This window comes from Pinus tabuliformis, chromosome 7 (genome assembly GCF_031772625.1).
Source record: "Pinus tabuliformis cultivar Carrire ecotype Pingquan chromosome 7, CPIR1, whole genome shotgun sequence".
NCBI lineage: Eukaryota > Viridiplantae > Streptophyta > Pinopsida > Pinales > Pinaceae > Pinus > Pinus tabuliformis.
Window position 1 is genome coordinate 540,838,578 of NC_142293.1, and position 22,346 is coordinate 540,860,923.

The 22,346-nt window shown below is 35.3% G+C and overlaps 1 protein-coding gene across 1 annotated transcript; it reads right to left on the minus strand.

Moving 5' to 3' along the window:
• Positions 1 to 21,611: 21,611 nt before the first annotated feature.
• LOC149248455 (uncharacterized) lies at positions 21,612 to 22,007 on the minus strand. Its single transcript, XM_089450040.1, has one exon. The coding sequence runs from the start codon at positions 22,005 to 22,007 to the stop codon at positions 21,612 to 21,614; it is 396 nt and encodes a 131-aa protein (XP_089306166.1).
• Between the last annotated feature and the right edge of the window lie 339 nt (positions 22,008 to 22,346).

A 22,346-nucleotide genomic window follows, 5' to 3' on the forward strand; every position in this document is an offset into this window, starting at 1 on the left:
TTCTGCATTTTCATTGTTAATTCCAAACAAGAAATCGAAATAAACACAAACATTCATTAAAAAAACAGATATATAAATTAAGCATCTCACTTACTTCAGGGGATGATGGTACTCACCTTCGCATATTGGCTTAGAGGAAATTTTATAAAATATTTGAGGAAATTTTATAAAATATTTGCACCCAGAAAAATCCATCACCATAACATGACTAAATGCAGCTCCCTCCAGCTACTGCGCATATATTCAACAATGTATCTCCATTGAACATTTTATAAAAACATAAAGCATCTGCTAACAGGGCTTCGACCGTATTACATAGGTTATGAAGTTAAATGCATAGACCTGAAAGACTTTTGGCGGCCGTGTTACATGGGCTATAGAGTTAAATGCATGGACCTGAAAGACTTTCGGGACTGCAATAGATTCAACTGAAATAAAATGCATACCTCTCTTAAATCATCTACTAACAGGGCTTCGACGGTATTACATGGGCTATGGAGTTAAATGCATCGACCTGTAAGAATTTTACATGGGCTATGGAGTTAAATGCATCGACCTGTAAAAATTGTAGAGCTATAGTAGATTCAAATGAAATGAAATTTATACATCTTCTCTCGTCCCTTCTTGTGGAAGATGATCTGCCAAAGTTCGGAAAATGTTGTGCCCTATTCATCTATAAATGCTTTGCTCTGTACACTTGACCATAAAGTAGGGATAATCCCATCTAATTTTCCTCAAAATAGTTCCGTCATCCATTTCATCCTGATCATCATGATTTAAACCACTTTGATTCCCATTTCTCAAGCTACAACAATAAAAAAACACAAATATGAGATACCCAGCCGGAATTAATGAAGTTTTTATGGGTTTAATGTGACTTCAAAACAAGGATAAAATACCTACCCACCTAAGTTAAATCTGTAAATACTCAGTTGGGACAGACCGCTGGGACAGACAGACAGAGAGTTAGACCTAGGGACCACTCTGTGGAACTTCCATATGAATGCGACCATATGAGCAAAATTCACTATATCTGCTCAATCTCAATCTCCCTGCCTGCCGAAAATGCAAAGGAAAAAGCAAAATAAAATGTTAAACACTGCCAATAAATTCATAATTCATCCAGCTGAAGTTGAAGCCGCTATTTGGCATTCTTCCCTCGAAACCTATGATATGTATGCCCAGAAAATTTCCTTACCTTCATCTCCTCTTTTTCTTTTCAGTTTCTTCCTCTGTTCTGAATGTTCATTTTCAATTCCAAGCCAGAAAAATTCCTTAACCTCATCTCCTCTTTTTCTTTTCAATTTCTTCCTCTGTTCCGCATGTTCATTTTCAATTCCATACCAGAAATCGAAATTAGATGGGATAATCCCATCTAATTTTCCTCATAATAGTTCCGTCATCCATTTCATCTTGATCATCATGATTTAAACCACTCTGATTCCCATTTCTCAAGCTACAACAATAAAAAAAACACAAATATGAGATACCCAGCCCAGAATTAATGAAGTTTTTATGGGTTTAAAGTGACTTCAAAACCAGGGTAAAATACCCACCCACCTAAGTTAAATCGGTAAATACTTCGCTGTGGCAGACAGACAGAGAGTTAGACCTGGGGACCACTCTGTGCAACTTCCATATGAATGCGACCATATGAGCAAAATTCACTATATCTGCACAATTTCAATCTCCCTGCCTGCCGAAAATGCAAAGGAAAAAGCAAAATAAAATGTTAAACACTGCCAATAAATTCATAATTCATCCAGCTGAAGTTGAAGCCGCTATTTGGCATTCTTCCCTCGAAACCTATGATATGTATGCCCAGGGAATTTCCTTACCCTCATCTCCTTTTTTTCTTTTCAGTTTCTCCCTCTATTCTGCATGTTCATTTTCAATTCCAAGCCAGAAAAATTCCTTAACCTCATCTCCTCTTTTTCTTTTCAGTTTCTTCCTCTGTTCCTCTTTTTCTTTTCAGTTTCTTCCTCTGTTTTGCATGTTCATTTTCAATTCCATACCAGAAAAAACGTTCATTGAAAAGAGCATAATAAAAGCAAGCAGTAATAGTCATCAACCAAACCAAAGAAACGCAGAGCATGGCCATGCTCAATAAACTGAAAACAAACATAAAATCGTCAAGCAAAACGGAACAAAAGCAAGTGAAAACGAACGAATGAGATGAGAACAGAGGAATAGAGCAGATGAGGAAACAAAACTCAAGCTCTTCCTTCTCCCTATATATACCCAGGACCCAACCGCCATCAGCCTCCGTGAATCAAATCCCGATCCTCTTTTATCTTTTTTGCTTTCTTCATTACAAACGGTATCTTTTTTGCTTTCTTCATTACAAACGGTAAGCGCTTTTTCCTTTTATAGAACTTTTATCTTTTTGCTTTTTGGCTTTTGTCATTTTAAACGGTAAGTGCTTTTTCATTGTCTTTCTATCCAAGCTACCCGCTCCTCCAACATCCACGAATCATGTTGGTTGGACATGATTGCTAGTACATCCCATGACACATTTATTATTGTTTTTGTTATGATATAGCCCATCACGCATTTAATATTGTTTTTGTTGTTTTGTTTCTATTAAAGAGTATAAATCGATATGATGTTTCTTTTAAGGAGTATAAATAGCAAGACACTCTTAATTTAAATAGATTTGATGTTTCTTTTAAGGAGTATAAATAGTGAGACATTTTTAATTTAAATAGATTTTATTTTAGATATGGATAAAAAGTATAAAATTAATAGAATTATATTTTATTTTAAAATTTCAATCGTTTGTTTAATTTTAAATTATTATTTTTTTAATTATAAAAAATTATTATTTTTGTTAAGATGTTTATGTTAATGAGCATAAATAATAAGATTTTAAGCAAAGTCTTTATGTAGAAATCACACTTAGAAATTATGTTAATGAGCAGAAATAATAAGATTTTAAGTAAAGTCTTTTGGTAGAAATCACACTTGTTGGTTCCTCGTAGAAATCACACTTGTTGGTTTGAAAAGCATCAGCCAAAAAATTCTCTTATGTGGTTTTTTGCGCGCGCAGCAGCAGCCCTTAGTGTGATCTGAATACTCCCTCCATCGCCATGGCCCCAGGAGGGGGCCCTGAGGCCCCTCCTCCACCAGAGATCCTTGCATTCATGACGCTGATCGACGACAGTAGTAAATGCCTAGCAAGGGAAACTCAGCGCAAGTTTGTAAAGAAATTGGACAGCATTCTCACAGTTGCCCTGCCCGTTGAAGATTCTTGCAGATCTCCTTTGAACTTAGTTGAAAGAGGGCTCATCGGTCAATTTACAGGGCTATGGCCTTCCCCCAAGGCTGTCGAGGCGTGGGTACAGAGGAACTGGCGACCACTAGTAAAGGAAGGCATCGGAAGCTTCCTGGTTGGTAAGGGTTTTTTGTCTTTGTTTTTGATTCAGTAGAAGACAGAAATCTCATCTTTAGGAACATACCATATTTCATGGGACCTCAGGGTCTGTATCTAAATTCATGGTCACCAGATTTCGATCCGACACAAGATGTGCCGTCAACAGTTCTAGTGTGGGTGCGCCTCCCTCATCTTCCATTGCACTGTTGGAACCCGAAGTCACTAGAAACGATTGGTAACACCCTGAAACCCGATGTCACTAGAAACGATTAGTAACAGCCTGGGAAAATACATAGACAAAGGAGAGAGAAGGGATCAGTATTCATGTGCAAGAATATGCGTCGAAGTCGAATTGGAAATAGGGTTTCCTGAAGCCATAAAATTAACAATAGCAGACTGGTCTTATATCCAAGAGTTAAACTACGAGCAGCTACCATTCAAATGGTAGAAATTGCCAGACTACTAGCTACCATTCAAATGGTAGAAATTGCCATGAATATGGGCATTTCGCAAAATACTGCAAAAAAAAGAGCTATGATGGAAAAAAAATCAACTATGATAATGAGAATAGACTTAGCAAAAATAAAATCTCCGTGCATCAAATATCAAAAGAAGAGCATAGAATGGGTTGTGTATTTTTTAATGTTATAAGTAAAACCTCCATGCATCAAATATCAAAAGAAGAGCATAGGAAGGGTTGTGTATTTTTTAATGTTATAAGTAAAATCTCCATGCATCAAATATGTGTATTTTTTAATGTTAAAGGAATTTCCAGCAAATAAAAGTAGTTACTAATCAAAATGCACTAACCTTAACTTTGTTGGCCAACAAAATCATTGTTGAAGGGTTTGATTTATAGAAACTCTTTGCTGGGGAAGGCTTGTTTATTCATTGTGGGCTTAACCAAAGTCTCTAGTTTAGTGTGCCGCAATATAGTTAGTCTCTAGTTTAGTGTGCCGCAATATAGTTAGTTTCTGCATAGTAAACTTTAAACTTTAACTCATTAGAAGAAAAAAATGAAACTCATTAGAAAAGAAAATGACCACCAATCAAATAACAACCCATACATGAATATAGATTTCCTTTCAACGAAAATGACCACCAATCAAATAACAACCCTATACATGAATATAGATTTCCTTTCAACTCTATACATGAATATAGATTTCCTTTCAACATTAGACACTCAACATGAAGACATCATCTATGAATCATGTTTTTCCCATCAACATGAAGATAGATTTCCTTTCAGGATTAGATATTAGACACTCACCGTGAAGACATCATCTATGAATCATGTTTACCCATCAAAAGTGATCCCATCCGCTCCTTTGCCATGGTTTCCCTCTCTCAAATATCACTGCCATGGTCTCCCTCTCTCAATTATCACAGACCCACAAACTCTGCCATGGTCTCCCTCTCTCCCTCCCTCAATTATCACAGACCCACAAACTCTGCCATGGTCTCCCTCTCTCCCCCTCTCAATTATCACAGACCCACAAACTCACAAACTTACATACTAGCACATGGCACATGACACATAACACATAACACAGCTCACAACTCACATTGAAACAACACCACACAACTCATAGAGCGCTCCACGCAACATAACTCTTCCGAGAGAAGGAGAGAGACAACCATTAAGCTAGCAAAATCAAGATGACAAAGCATTCTGGATTCACCTGTTTATTGAACAGAGAAGGAAATTAGAATATAATTTTTAAACTACAGAGATGAGGCCTGAGATTTCAATATAAAGAATATCAAAATACAAGATGGAAATAGGAACAAAAATTAACAAGGGTGTGCGAGGACACACAAGATGACGAACTATTCAGTCTAGGTTGAATGCAGAGTGTCTTTCTGCCTCCAATTGCTTTAGCATTTCTCTTGTTTCTGACAATTTGCAGAATCAGAAAGCTCGACTGATTAATAATGGCATTGAAATGTCTGTGCAGTACCATTCCTGAAGTCATAAGCATTATTGGTGTTAAATGAATCTACAGTTGAAGGATTGCAATACGGAGTTGAGTATGTTGAGTAACAAGGCAGAATTGTAACTCTAAGTTGCACAGTCGACGCAAGACTTTAAGAAAACACGAGAAAAACAGATTGAGGCACTATTTGATACTGTCATTGACAAATTAGTTCATGTTGCCCTAAAGAACTATTGAGGAGAAAGTTAAACTGAAAATGAGTATCAATTTTTTTCAATAGGCAAGTCAGCCTGAAAATGTGCATATCAAAATTAAAACGGTATAATAGGGTTTCAAGATTTCGACCAGTGAGGAAGGAGCTAAAAGAAATAGAAAAAATTATAATAGGGAGTCAGAGATTATGCCTGTAATTCCAATGCAATGAGTTTTAAAATAAAGAAAATATAAGTAAAATTCATTACCTAAGGTGAATGAGGTCAGAAGAAGCCAAAAAATCCATCAGGATAAAATGAGAAGAGTCCTTCCACCTCCAATAGCTTTGGCAATCTTCTTCTTCCGAAACTTCGCCAACTCAGGAATTCTGGTTGAACATAATGACAGTGAAACTCACAGCCATAAGCATATATTCTCCTTTGAAAGCTCTACAGGTTATTTTTGTCATTAGAGATGGGAAAAAAATAGCAGAAGCGGAAAAGATCCGAAGACTGCCTTAAGAAAAGATAGGCCCATCGGAGCGGAAGAACACTAACTCTATGCTCTGTAATATAGTGATAGACGAGAGATCCCGGGATTCACAAGAGCCACATATTTTCAACTGGGGTTTCAAGATTTCGACCACGGAAGAAGTAAAAGAACCTGAAAATATACCATGGAGTCGGATATTAGGCCTACGATTCCAATACAATGAATGTCAACATCCACGCAGAAAATATAAGCAAAATTTATTAGGCGTTTGAGTGAGGACAGAAGAAAGCAAACAAATCCATCCGGTAGAATGAACAGAGTCCTTCCGTCTCCAATTGCTTAATCATTCTTCTTCTTATGAAAATTTACCCACTCAGGAAGTTTGGATCAACATAATAACAACGATGCCCGAGTAAGCTGTATAAATCATCCCTGTAAAATAGCAGAAGCCTAAAAGATAGTTGAACAGAGACCCAGAGGCTACCCGAAGAAAAAGCTAAGAATCTTTAGGCTCGTTAATATAACGACAGATGAGAGATCCAGATTCACTAGTGCCGCGTGTTGCAATCTCAACTAGAATGTGTCAATATGCATCGTTGAATTGAGACAACTATTGGTATAAAGAGGATTGATTTGATTTTCATTGAACTGAGATCGAATTTGTTTGAAAACCATTCAGACATGGCGAATTTCGCTTTTCAAACCGAAAATGCGCCCAATGCGATGACTCGTGTTATCTCATCTTACGAATTCTTACATTCATTCTGGTGAGGTTACATTCTATAAGGGGTTTTTCATATTCGTATATTTATTATTTGTTATTGTATTTTCTTATTTTATTTAATAGAGTTCAACATATCTAAATGTATATTTATATATGCCATTTTCATTAATACCAGCTTGATTCTAAGTAGTGGAACATTTTAGTTATTATATTTTTGTTGGGAATGGTATAATGTTTGTGGTGGAATATTTAAGAGTAATGTTGAATATAATTATATATAGATTAATTAAAATAAAAGTTAGTTGGGTTTGTAAATTTTAGTGGTTAGGGATAGTGATTGGTGTGTTTTAAGAGTTTGGAATAATAATAATAATTTATTTTAAGATTATTATCTAATTAAATTAAGGTATGAGATTTCAATTAATTTAGATATATATATATATATATATTTTATTTTTTAAATTTAAACTTGTAATTTAAAAACACTTATTTTTAACTATTAAACCAATCACATAATAAATATAAAAGAAATATACATATATATATATATATATTAATTTTTATATTTCATAATTGTAATCATAATTTATATTTTATTGCGTTTGGGTTGTGTGCAATTTTTTCCCATTTTTTCAATATAGTTTTTAAAGTTAGAATTGCTACTCCACTAAACAGAATCATATTGTGGAGAGGCGGTTGGTGTACGTGGAAAAAAGAACATAGGCCCTGCGTTGTGTATGGAGTAGAAATTAATGCAGTTGTCTATAACGCGACTTTTTGAAAGCTTTTCCGGCGGTTTTTCCGCCGGCATCAATTTATTGGAATCGTAAGTTTGATAGCTAGTTTCTGCACAATCAAAGCGTCCCAGGTTTTTCAAGGCGCTGAATCCAAATATGCAGTTAAAAAACCATTTTAACTGCAACAAATCATGATTTAATTTCAATTTCTTCACCGGAATCTCCAAAAAGTCGCATTATAGACAACTCTGAAATTAATAGAGGTTATATTTTTGTTAATAAAATAATGGAAATTTTTGTATGATTTTGAGAAAATTTATGGAAAATTTTTGGAAATTTTTTACAATTATTAATTTTCAAGATTTTGAGTGCCTAAGAGATATTCCTTGGTGTTGAATCTATTTCCACTGTAAACAACAATTCAAACACTCAATATTAAATTTCTCCAAAATTTCTAACCAAATTTAGATGAAAATTTCACAATCTAAGTGAAATTATGGCCTCAACCCTGGGTACAATATAGACCGTTTAAAGTAGCACTGTAATTGTTATTTTTTTTCTTTTTAGTTTGGTTAACGATTATTTTTTATTTTCTTTTTGGTTTGGTCTATAATTTATTAAGATTTTTTGAAATGATAATTTACACAATTTGAATGTTATTGGAGTTTTTCGAAGTCTTCGAAATATTTATTCATTCCAAAAACATACTGTAAAAAAATTCACAAAGCATTGTATATGGACGCTAAGAAATTGCCCGGACAGCTAAAAGTGGCCGGAATATGGGCAAAAAAATTCAAAAAATCTAAAATATGTAATGTTTGAATGTTTTTGATGGTGGAAATAGATTCAGCACCATTAAAAAACTTTTAAAACACCTAAAATTATAAAAATTGACAATTTTCACATAGATTTACAAAAATCCCTACAGAATTTATTTTTTCAAAATATGAAAAAAATTACCCTAACTTTAAAAAAAAAAAAACATAATTATTAGACTAGACTACCGCAATTCACACTCGTAAAAAAAAATTCATAATCGAATTTCCAAAAAAAAATCTGATGAGATTGCTAGAGCAATAAAAACCCGGCTACAGAGCGTTGGGATGCTTCTTGCATTATGAAGTTAATTGGTGTAGTACGGGTGATTGGAGAGAGCAAAAAGCAGTCGCTAGTAGAGCATCTGGGTTTCTTACGTACAGCATGCGGAGCGGTTTCTACTAGGTCTCCAGGTTAGTGGCAGCCGTGCAAATAACGCCAATGTCAAAGTGAAACGTGTTTATAAATTTTTATTAAAATCGGGCCCACGGCCACAACACCAGATCTCTCTAAATAAAAAAATCTATCCCCTAGCATATTAGTCTAATTACAAAGTAGTTATGAAGTACATGTTTGATAAAGTAATTTGTCGATTACAGTGATGAGACCCAGCGATAAGCTAGTTAATTAAAAGAACTCATTATCTTGTAATTAATTCACTGACTGTATTTTATGTGGTTGGGAAATTTAATGAGAAGCTTTTCATCTAGGTTTTAGTTATATTAATTTTTATTTATAGTTTTCGAGAGAGTTTAATAATAATTTTTAATTTTAATTTTAATTTCATTGACATCAATATATATATATATTGTATTATATACTTCTTTGAATTAAGTAAAAAAAATAAAACCTACCCTAAAGAACTAAAACAAAAAAATAATGATAAATAAAATAATATGATAAATCGAAATAATAAAATAATAAAATGAATCCAGGCATAAACATATTTCAAGTAATGCAATAAAAAACAACTAAAATCAAGACATTTATTCAATGTTTCTATGTCTTAGAGCTTCAGGGTTATTTTATTTTTTTAATATCTAAATCTGCATTGAAAGATGTGGGTAAACATATTTCAAGTAATGAAACTAGAAAGCAATAGAAAATAACTAAAACCCAGGAACATTTATTCAATGTTTCTATGCCTTAGAGCTTCAGGTTTATTTTATTTTTTTAATATTAAACCTGCATTGAAAGATCTGGGTACTTCTGGATGAACTTCCCTCTTCACCTGTTTTTCTACTCAAAATATGCTGGAAACAACAAACATGTGTCTGTTTCAGAAAGAGCAAAGAAGCTTATGTTTCATTTCGATCCCCATAAAGTTTTTAATCCATTCATCATTTTGTACTTAAAAAACAAATATATAAGAGCATTTTAGTTACTTCAGGGGATGATGGTACTTACCATATTGGTACCAAGTGGAAATTTTATAAAATATTTGCACCTAGCGAAATCCATCACCATAGCAAGGCACTCAACAACGTATACATGGGCTATGGAGTTAAATGCATGGACCTGAAAGACTTTTGGGGCTGCAATAGATTCAAATGAAATGAAATTTATACCTCTCCTCTTGTCTTCTATCGTCCTCTCCTCTCGTCCTCTATGACTCCTCTGTGTGTGGGCAATGACCAACAACAGAGTTCGGAAAATGTTGTGCCCGATTCTTCTACATATGCTCTTCTCCGGACACTTGACCATAATGTAGGGATAATCCCATCTATTTTAGCTCAAAATAGTCTTATCCTCCATTTCATCCTGATCCTCATTATTTAAACCACCCACCCTGGTTCCCATTTCTCAACCTGCAACAATAAAAAAACACAAATATGAGATAACCAGCCCAAAATTAATAGAGTCTTTATGGGTTTTAATGTGACTTCAAAACAAGGATAAAATACCCAACCACCACTCTGTGCAACGTCCATATGAGCAAAATTCACTGTATCCGCTCAATTTGTATCTCCCTGTCTGTGAAAAATGCAAATGCAAAGCAAAAAGCAAAATAAAATGTTAAACACCCAATAAATCCATAACGCATTACATTACACGAATTAAGGAGTCGTTCATTGCAAAAGGAGTATTAAAAATCCAGCTGAAGCCATTGTTGGGCATTTGAAACCCGTGACATGTACACCCGAACGCTTGACCATAATGTAGGGATAATCCCATCTATTTTAGCTCAAAATAGTCTTATCCTCCATTTCATCCTGATCCTCATTATTTAAACCACCCACCCTGGTTCCCATTTCTCAACCTGCAACAATAAAAAAACACAAATATGAGATAACCAGCCCAAAATTAATAGAGTCTTTATGGGTTTTAATGTGACTTCAAAACAAGGATAAAATACACAACCACCACTCTGTGCAACGTCCATATGAGCAAAATTCACTGTATCCGCTCAATTTGTATCTCCCTGTCTGTGAAAAATGCAAATGCAAAGCAAAAAGCAAAATAAAATGTTAAACACCCAATAAATCCATAACGCATTACATTACACGAATTAAGGAGTCGTTCATTGCAAAAGGAGTATTAAAAATCCAGCTGAAGCCATTGTTGGGCATTTGAAACCCGTGACATGTACACCCGAACATTTCCACAACCTCATCTCCTCTTTTCCTTTTCCATTTCTTCTGTTGTTCTGCATTTTCATTGTTAATTCCAAACAAGAAATCGAAATAAACACAAACATTCATTAAAAAAACAGATATATAAATTAAGCATCTCACTTACTTCAGTGGATGATGGTACTCACCTTCGCATATTGGCTTAGAGGAAATTTTATAAAATATTTGCACCCAGAAAAATCCATCACCATAGCATGACTAAATGCAGCTCCCTCCGGCTACTGCGCATATATTCAACAATGTATCTGCATTGAACATTTTATAAAAACATAAAACATCTGCTAACAGGGCTTCTACCGTATTACATAGGTTATGAAGTTAAATGCATAGACCTGAAAGACTTTTGGCGACCGTATTACATGGGCTATAGAGTTAAATGCATGGACCTGAAAGACTTTCGGGACTGCAATAGATTCAACTGAAATAAAATGCATACCTCTCTTAAATCATCTACTAACAGGGCTTCGACGGTATTACATGGGCTATGGAGTTAAATGCATCGACCTGTAAGAATTGCAATGCTATAGTAGATTCAAATGAAATGAAATTTATACCTCTCCTCTCGTCGCTTCTGTGTGGAAAATGATATGCCACCGAGTTCGGAAAATGTTGTGCCCGATTCATCTCTAAATGCTCTGCTTTGTACACTTGACGATAATGTAAGGATGATCTCATCTAATTTTCCTCAAAATAGTTCTGTCATCCATTTCATCATGATTTAAACCACTCTGATTCCCATTTCTCAAGCTACAATAAAAAAAACACAAATATGAGATACCCAGCCCGGAATTAATGAAGTTTTTATGGGTTTAATGTGACTTCAAAACAAGGATAAAATACCCACCCACCTAAGTTAAATCGATAAATACTCCGCTGGGACAGACAGAGAGTTAGACCTAGGGAGCACTCTGTGCAACTTCCATATGAATTCAATTTCAATCTCCCTGCCTGCCGAAAATGCAAAAGAAAAAGCAAAATAAAATATTAAACACTACCAATAAATTCATAATTCGTCCAGCTGAAGTTGAAGCCGCTATTTGGCATTCCTCCCTCGAAACCTATGATATGTATGGCCAGTAAATTTCTTTACCCTCATCTCCTCTTTTTCTTTTCAGTTTCTTTCTCTGTTCTGAATGTTCATTTTCTATTCCAAATCAGAAAAATTCCTTAACCTCATCTCCTCTTTTTCTTTTCAGTTTCTTCCTCTGTTCTACATGTTCATTTTCAATTCCATAGAACTGATCGAAATAAACATAAACGTTCATGGAAAGGAGCATAATAAAAGCAAGCAGTAATAGTCATCAACCAAACTAAAGAAAAGCATAGCATAGCCATGCTCAATAAACTGAAAATAAACATAAAATCGTCCAGTAAAACGGAACAAAAGCAAGTGAAAACGAACGAGTGAGATGAGAACAGAGGAACAGAGCAGATGAGGAAACAAAACTCAAACTCTTCCTTCTCCCTATATATACCTAGGGCCCAACCGCCATCAGCCTCCGTGAATCGAATCCCGATCCTCTTTTATCTTTTTGGTTTTTTTATTATAAGCAGTAAGCGCTTTTTCCTTTTATAGAACTTTTTGCTTTTTTGCTTTTGTCGTTGTAAACGGTAAGTGCCTTTTCATTGTCTTTCTATCCAAGCTACCCGCTCCTCCAACATCCACGAATCATGTTGGTTGGACATGATTGCTAGGACATCCCATGACACATTTATTATTGTTTTTGTTATGATATAAGCCCATCACGCATTTAATATTGTTTTTGTTGTGATGTTTCTATTAAAGAGTATAAATAGTAAGACTCGATATGATGTTTCTTTTAAGGAGTATAAATAGTAAGACACTCTTAATTTAAATATATTTTATTTTAGATATCGATAGAAAGTGTAAAATTAATAGAATTTTATTTTATTTTAAAATTTAAACTTTTTTTTTTTAATTTTAAAATAATAATTTATCATGTTTATGTTAATGAGTAGAAATAATAAGATTTTAAGTAAAGTTTTTATGTAGAAATCACACTTGTTGGTTTGTTGTAGAAATTATGCTAATGAGCAGAAATAATAAGATTTCAAGTAAAGTCTTTTCGTAGAAATTACACTTGTTGGTTTTTAAGTAAAGTCTTTCCGTAGAAATCACACTTGTTGGTTCGTTATAGAAATCAGACTTGTTGGTTTGAAAAGCCTCTGCAAAAAATTTCTTTTATGTGATTTCTACAAAAAGACTTTGCTTAATTCATTATAGATCTTTGTTAATTTAAATAGATTTTATTTTATTTTAAAATTTGCAATTTTGGTTTAATTATATATATATATATATATATATATATATATATATAATAAATATGAAAATTATAAATTTTTATATTTTCAAATTATAACAATTAAAAATAAATTTATTATAAGATTAAATAAAAAACTTATTATAAAATTATAAGATTAAATAACAAAATTATAATAAAAAGTAGTTAACATATTTTAGGGTCATCTAAACTAATATTTTGTTTGATTTAGATGTTTTAAAAGTACTATAGACCAATCTAGATTCATCTTAACTTTGGATCTATCGAGAGTCAAGAGGGATCAAATCTCTTGACGAGCAAACTTTTTTTAGAGTGAAAAGAGATATGATACCTCTGTGCACATGGTAGATTTAGAATTAAGATGGATCTAGGCTAGTTAATAATTTTTAGATCTACATATAGATCAACTTTGCAGATAAATTCTCACATAAAGAACACAATATTTGATGGATAGCTAGTTCTTTGAGAAGAGGGCATCAAAGAGCTAAGGAAAATATAAGAAAAAGAAAATTGAATGCACAACACAATATTCGAAGAACGGATAACTAGTGGATTGAGAAATGGTATCAAAGAGCTAAGAAAAATACGAATAAAACAAAATTTAGACAAAACCAGAATGTCAGAGTCTGGATTTTCAAGCTAAGGGGGAACTCCAAGTGTGCAAACAACTCCAAGCCATGGATCTTCTCCATTTCACCTAATGCATAAATACAGTATCATGGAGACATTGAGACTCCAGGCATCCATCCAAGATATTACCCCTCAGATTATGAAACAACTAAATCCCCAGAGTACTTAGAAGCTACAACACAACATCCCATTTCAAAACAAGTAGAGAGCTCACATATGGAAATGGTTACATTTTCTACATACCTTTCATAGACTATTAGACTACTTCGATTTCTGAAAATCGGGGTGTCAACGGGGCCATAAAAGGGTAACCTACTTCAGAAGATGTAAATGTATATATAAATAGTAGAGATTTTTCATTTGTTTAGTTTTAATTGCGTTTTGCAAATCAAACCATAGATCTCATATGACTAGTGGTATCTTAGAAGATGATCCTGTAAAGTGCACAAACTGTTACTTTCCTTTCAATATTTTCCCAATAAATATTAGAGAGTGTACAATTCATTTAGTAGTTTCTTCTCCCAAGCAAATTGCTTAACTTTGTATATCATGACCATTCTTAATTGGTCATTTTAATCATAGTTTGAATTAGGTAACATTTTATATTTAATTAAATATTATATCTCAGAAAGCATATTCAAATAGGGTAAACAAATTTCTTTAGCCTCTTATTCAAAATACAAGCGAAAATATGTATGTTTTAGTTAAATTTCCCATGCCTAAGCGACGGGCTAGTATTTTCTAACATATTTACGAGCCCTTGGGCTTAGTGGCCTTTATTTCCATACAATAGATAATTAACCTTTAAAATTCCCATCATCCCTATCGTAAAGGGGGATGAGAGTCCCATGGGAATAAACAAAGTGATATGATGGAAACCAATTACAAATCTAACTATTGTTGACCATGCTCCATATTTTCCATGAAACTTTATTCCATATCCATTGAAAATATGAATTTGCAATTGATATAATAAATGATATATGCATCATCATGCATACCTATGTGAACTTTTTTCGCTCATTAATATCAATGGCATGTTCTATTGTTTGGGGCTAATGGATGAGGACTTTGTCATCTCTCGTTCCCTCGCTGATATCAACATTAGACAAGTTCTAAGTGTAGTTCCAAATCAATAACCAATATACGAAAGGCTTGATCTCAGAAGTGGGCAAGTAAAGACATGGTAAAGAAGCTATGAGAGAAAAGCTTTCGAGCCCTGCACGACAAGCTCTCGCCTCAAGTTAATTAGCGTAGGTGCATTAATCTATTATTCATTATTATCTATATCTACATGACTGTTGTTGGTAATCATTGTGACCTGAAACAAAGGAAAATGTGTTTCCAATGTAAAGGAGAAACCAAATAAAAAAACTTTTATTTTCAAAGCTTTACAAATCTGGGAAACATGCTTAATTTTACATATTTGTATTTGGACCCAACTCCCCCCTAGCCTGTAGCAGACTAGTATTTGACCTATATTATGTTCCAATAAAAAAATCTCAACACCCACCAATTATTTCAACAAAAATATGTTCTCTACACTTTTCCTATTGTAAAACCCTATTGGATAAATCCACATAAGGTCCCAAAAGCGTATGGGCATAATAAAAAAAGGCGTGTACATTTACTTGGTTCAACATGAAAACAAAATTAAAGCAATAGTTGACCTCCAGCCTTATTAAATATCACATAGCTCACAAAGCTCAGCGTCGCCAACCAATTCACGCACCATACTAAGCTCCCAGTCCAAAACAAATGTAAATGACAATACCAAAACAAACAAACAAAAACCATTCCAGCTGAAAATACATTACAGATAAACAATATGGAAAAATGGGCTACTCTGATACTTCTAATTATTCTTGTAGCTCCCACCTGTGTTATAGTTTGAATCCTTGTAGCCATGAAAATGAATTATATATAATTTTCCGAGAATGGTTAAGGGTAAGAATACCATTGGCAAAATCATGGATTGTCGAAACCCGGACCCAAAAAATGTCAATGGTAAATTTAATTTATTTTTAGTTATTTATTTTGTTATTTTATTGTATTTTTTTAATATAATTTGGCTGAGTCAAAATGTTTAACAGGACATGACACGACATTACAGCATCTCTTCCAAACTAGGCTAGAGAGGGTCTCTTGGTGCAAATACTCATGAATAACATTAAAAATGATATTATCTTTAAAAATGATTACTATAATTTATTATCAAGAAAATAAAATTATATATATATATATATATATATATAATATGTAATTCCAAAATCTTAATGGTTAATGGGCATATTGGACTGCATAGGAAAAATGGTTACTATAATTTATGGTTAAAAAACCCTCTTGCTAGACAAATCAGGTGATGGGTTGATCATGATGGAGCTTCTTTACTGTAGAGTTTCTGTTGCAGATTTCGAGGTTTTGGCAACAGGGTTCCCGCAGTTGATCTAAACCTTCTTGTTTCTTCTTAGCCTTGTTAGAGCCTAGATCGACCTTAGGCTGAAGGGAGGCAATCTTAGGATAACCACAAACCATGCTTAACCTGGTAGCTAGCCCTACCAGGTCGGGAGAGGGCTCTCTCCTTGTCAATCTCAGTTAAGATGACTGCAATTACAACTTGATATGACTGAATTGAAATTAGATTTTAGGCTAGGTATAGTAGCTCAAGGGTTTTTGGTTGATTTTGATGATTGGTTGTTGGCTTGGGTCCGGGAAATCAAGTTAGATTTACAAACATGTTCTGTGGGGCGAGATAGATAAGTGTTTAGGCACTAGTAATTAGATGAGATGATGGATTTAAGACTGTTGAGGAGCTGAGGAGGGCATGAAGAAACCATGAATCCTCTTCAAATTGTTGAAAACATAAAAAACCAAATGCATTCCCAAGACAAAGCATTGTTATTAGTGTATTTTGTCTATCTATCTTGATTCATTTAGTTTAGAAGAAAAAGAGAGATTTGGAAACATATAACACATAAGAAAAACTCATTACAAAAGAAGAAACAATGCATAAACTCATTATCACAAGAATCCCACAAAAATAGTTGTGAAACCTGGTTTTATTCCTTGCCAACTACTGTAGAGATATACAATAGAGCTCAGAGCTTCCACAAGAGTCTAACCTTTGCTAATGACTGACAAAAAACATCATATAGACCTCCAAAAAATCTGAGCTATCCATTAGGGGTCGAATCCATGAGTCAAGGAGCTGTTTCAACAACATCTAAACTAAGAACAAGAAAGCAGGAAGTGGAACAGCTTGCCTCTAAAACTAAGGAAACTGATACATTCAGTTCAAAACCACTTTTGATTTGATGTATCTACCCCATCAAATGTTTTACATCAATATTTACATCATATTACATCATTTACCATGCAAAATTTACCAAGAAAAGAAGAAGTCAACTGCTGAAGAAACTAGGCGAATTTTGACTTTTAGGCAAAATTGACAAAAATTTGCTTGATGTGCAGCACCCTGAGCTTGATGCGCAGTTCCACTTTATGGAAGATTTTGGATGCCTTCCACTCATCCAAATCAGGCCCAAGATAGCTTGTTGGAAAGCTCTGCCTGTCTAGTTTCTGAAACATCTTGAATTTCCTAATTTGGAGTTGATTTGCCCCTTTAAAAATCAATTCTCCCAAGACTGCTTCCTATGGGTCCAAAAAGTCGCAGAGAGGGCATTTTTTGTGTGTTTTTTGCCCTTTTGGTGGCCAAGATCTCCTCCAAAATTGATGAAACTTTCTAGGTTTGCTTATTTTTTAATGCTGAATCCAAATCTATAAACCATTTGTCAAGAGGATGCACCAATTCAATGTGCAGCGCTAGTGGCGTTGCGCATCAGCCGAAATTTCATGTGTTACCTAATTCAAAAATTGGAAAATGACAAAATTGTTTCAAAATTTGCGCAATTTTGGCTCAAAGTTGCATCATGGGTTACTTTGTTGGGCTAAAGTCACATCAGCCAAAATGTTGAGCTTTTCATCCTTCTTTTTGCCTTTTAAGGCCCTCCTTAATCTTGCCTTAAGGTGCTTGATCCTCTTGTTGCATATTCTATTCCGGGTCAAATAATGGTGGGCTATATGCCTTAGCATCTTGTTGTCTCTATTTGCTTTCTTCAGAAGGCCCTCAAGGTGGATATTTACCCTTTCAAGCCATATCTCTCTCTCATGATCCACTTAGCCCTCTCTAAATTAACTGACAAAGCTTGTATCTTGTCCTCTTGCTTCTTGATGATCATGTCTTTGACAATCCTTGGATCTTGAGAATCCAAGTCAATGAAATTAACTCTTTGTGTCTCCTCATGGTCAACAAGGTCAAAATCTCTCTCCATTTTTATGGTTGTGAAGACTTGTGGTTGTATGGACAATGGTGAAGTGAAAACAGAGTGGAGGAATGAAGTGGACAGAGTGTATGGAGGGGTATGTGAATGTATGAGATGTAAATAGAGTTTAGGGAATGTGAACGGGATTTAGGAGAGAGGGTAGGGTTTTTAGGGGAACAGGTAAGGTTTGTAGGGGAGTAGGTAGAATAGGTTTTGTATGTGGAGGGTTAGGGTTTTATGTAGAATAGGTTTTGGGAATAGTGGGATGTAGGGATTAGAGTTTGGGGATTGGAAAAAATAGATGAAGGGAATAATGTCTAGGGAGTTAGGGAAGAGATTAGGAGATAGGTTTTGGGCAAATGGATTTAGGGCATAGGGTTTTAGAAGGAGAATGATAAACAATTGTGGTATGAACAACTGTGGTATGAAATGTATGAGGTAGTTTTAGAGACAAATTAGGGTTTAGTTTTTAGAGAGGTATAAACCACCAAAAAATCATGTAAACCCTAGTTTCAACTGAAAAGAGGCTCTACTTACTTGATAGGAGGTGACATGAGGCAATTGTAGTGATTGGAGATGCTTTTTAGAGGTTTGGAAGCTTCACAGCCCAATGCGCGGTGCCACCAGCCCAATGCACAATGCCTCCCTGATGCGTAGCACCAGTGTATTTTTCTGAAGGAAGTTTGGCTCTGATGCGCAGCGCCAGCCTCCCAATGCGCAGCTCCATTGTTCCTATGCGCAGCGCCAGCCTCCCAATGCGCAGCTCCATTGTTCCTATGCGCAGCGCCAACTTCCCGATGTCAAAATTGGGCGTGTGATAGCTCTTTGGAAATCTTGTCGAGTCTACTTTCTAGAACATCTTGAATGTTTCAATTTGGAGTTTATTTTCCCTATAAAATGTCAAATCTCCCAAGATTGGTCAAAATGTGCAGAATGAGGTTGTCTAAATGCAAAGTGCTGTTGCAGTCAACTTTTGAAGGTCTTCCTCAACTCCAAATTGAGCTCATGATAGCTCATTGGAAAGCTCTCTCTGTCTAGATATCATTTAAATCATCAAGAAAGTCATTTGAACATCCCAGCTAGGTGAAATCTTGATTTTCCCAAGGTCACTCCAGAAGTGCATCAATCCTCCTGAGGCCAATGATGTTTTCGACATTTCTCCCAAACCATGAAACCTGTGTAAAAACTGAAAGAGGTTTTTCTTCTTGGGTCAATGATGGAAAAAACCTCTCTCACGTTTGTCAAATTCATCTTTTCTTGCTCAGAAACATAGTTTGAAGAAAACCTATCCCGATATGTGGAACAGGGGATTTGTAGAAATGAAGGGAAATGAAGGGGATGAGGGGCTTCTAAATTATTGAGAAAATTTTGGGAAGTAGGGAGGGATGTTAGGAAGCAGGGGAAAGTGGAATTTCAAAGATTGAGTGAGGGGAAGGGGTCCAAAAGGGCAAAACACAAGCCTAATATAGAAAATTGACAAATTGTAGCATTAAGCTAGGGTTTGTGGGAAAATGATGAATTTGAGGGATATCAGTGATGGGAATTGTTTAAGAAGGTAGATTATGGATAGGGGAAGGTGTATGAACATCAGGACACAAGTTTTGTTGATCATTTGGCCATTCAAGAAAAATTACCTTCAAAACCCTAAGAGAGGGAAATGGGCCTTACCCAAGTACAACTAAAGCACGAACAAGGTGTAAAATGACCCATTGGAACCTGAAATGATGATAACTCTTTGAATGATGGTACACTCAGCCAAATGGTGAGACACTTGGAAAACTTTGGAAAACAAATCCTAGACCTAAGACCTAGTGATCAAATTTTACTTGAAGACTCACTGAAATGACAAAATTTGACTTTGACACCCTAAGACCACTTTGTAAGAGCATGTTTGATCACTGGTGGAAGGCTTCAAAGACTAACACTAACAAGCCTCATGGAAGTTATGTTTTTTCCAACTCGATCTATTGCAAATCTACCAAGATGTATGATTGTAATGAGTTGGTGAATTATTCTTTGAACCCTTTGGAAGGCGTTTCTATTTGTCCTAGCCTGCATGTCTCTCCTTCTAACATGGCAGATAGGGATGTCAGTCCCTATCCCAGCTCGCAATATCTGGCGGATCTGGTTTTTGCATGGCATCATGCTCGCGTCACTAGGGCTTTGATCTGATGGCAGGGCATCTTGAACACAGATCCTTTGTCCCCGCCATCTATCTGCATGAGCTCGACAACTGACGAAAATTCTCCATATTCTTCCTCAAGTAATACCCCACATACTCATGTAGTCTTGACATAACCTCTCACTTTTTCACTAACCTCTCACCACATAGCGATTTCTTGCGTGGACGAGTTTCAATTGGGCGGTATTCAGGAAGTAGACGAGTTAGAGTTTATTGATAAATATATTTCCCAATACATGTTGAGCGGTATTCTACGATCTAGCCAAGCATTGCTGCATTAGCAAAACCAAGCTCCAACTAGAAAAGGAATGGAAAAACCATACAAGAAATGTATGAAGAGGAAAACCAAAGATGCCAATCTAACCCTCGGTGAAAACATCAAGTTGAATAATATTCGGGTTATGGAATCAAACGTTGATGTGGGTAGATTCGTGAGCCGAAGAATGTCAGTTGCGATCCTGAGGTGGTGGACTAGCTCATTTTTCATACCTTTTTTTGGTTATTCTCTACAATGCTTGCTCCTCACTGTGGGGGTGGATGGCCTTGATAACACATTTGTCACTAGATGCAAATCAGTTGTTCCAAGTTCACTCGAAATGGGGTAACTAGGTTCTGGGACTTAAAAAATGATTGATTGATTTTGATATGTAGTCTTCTCACCAAGGGTTTGTGTTAATTTAGGTTTGGCTACCAAGTATTCTATTGATCCACTGGTCTTTGAACGTGTTCAAAGAGATTGGTAATACCTTGGGTTATTTAATTGAAGGTGACTCCTCCTACTTTACATCAAGGTATATGGGCATGGCTCATATACTAGTGAGAATGAATTCAGGGAAGGGCTTAGATGGATTCAACGACCCCCTCAAAGGGGCCTATGAATCCATTTATAATGCTAAAATTATAACAATTTTATACAATATTATTGAGTATAAGTTTACAATATATAATAGTTTTACACTCCTTTTGTAAGGAGGAATAAGAAAGAGAGTTTGAAACTGATATTGGTGTTGTTATGGTCGATTATTATTATTATTATTTTTACAGAAACGGTTATGGGATTTTCATTAACTATTTTGCAAAATACCATAAATTCGGTTACAAGAGCTGAGACTGGTTTCTTGGCATCTCTCCAAGCAGCTAAGCATGCCACAAACGCTTGAGAATCGCGTTTTTTTACAGTTTTTCACATGGACTTTTCCTGCTGATTTCCCAAGCTTATGAATACAAACGAACTGATTTAACAAAAGACGGAAAAACATAGAGATTTTTAGGGAATTGGTTCCCAAGAGATTTCATTATCTCTGAGAATAGATCCAACGCCTAGCTGGGCTGCCTTATTTGCTTCTACATCTGCTTCCTTGTTATTGATTCTCAGGATATGAAAGAATTCCAGTCTTAGGAGCTTTGTCATGCCTTTAATTCTTGAAATTGTCCTTGCAAGTCGAAGATCTGCCAGATTTGTATTGGTCACCATTGCATTGATGATGACTTGGGAATCTCCAAAAACAATTGCTTCTGTGTGCCCCAGGTCTTTAAGCATTTTGATCCCTTGAAACAGAGCCATGACTTCAGCTTGGATGCTTGTGGTGTGGCCCAGACCCCATGCAAACCTGTGGATGGAAGATTCTTTTGGATTTATAATTAGACCTCCTGCTCCAGCCATTCCTGGATTTCCCTTGGCTGCCCCGTCGAAGAAAAGAGAGGGGAGTGTTTGATTGAACAACCAAGATTGAAATTCTTCATCATTTTTTCTGATTTGCCAATCTTTGAGACATATGGGCGATATTTTCGATTTTTGGAAATTTAGATTGAGTGCTGCTCCGAACTCAATGTCATGCTGGCTTAGATTTGTGTCATCATTTTTATCTCTCAGCCACTCATTTAGTTGACCTTTAACTGTATTTGCTACTAGCTTGTAGTTATGTTCCTTATCCCTGAAAATCCTTCTATTCCTCTCCAACCAGATTTTCCAGCTGATGAATTTGGGCAAAGCGGTCCATGC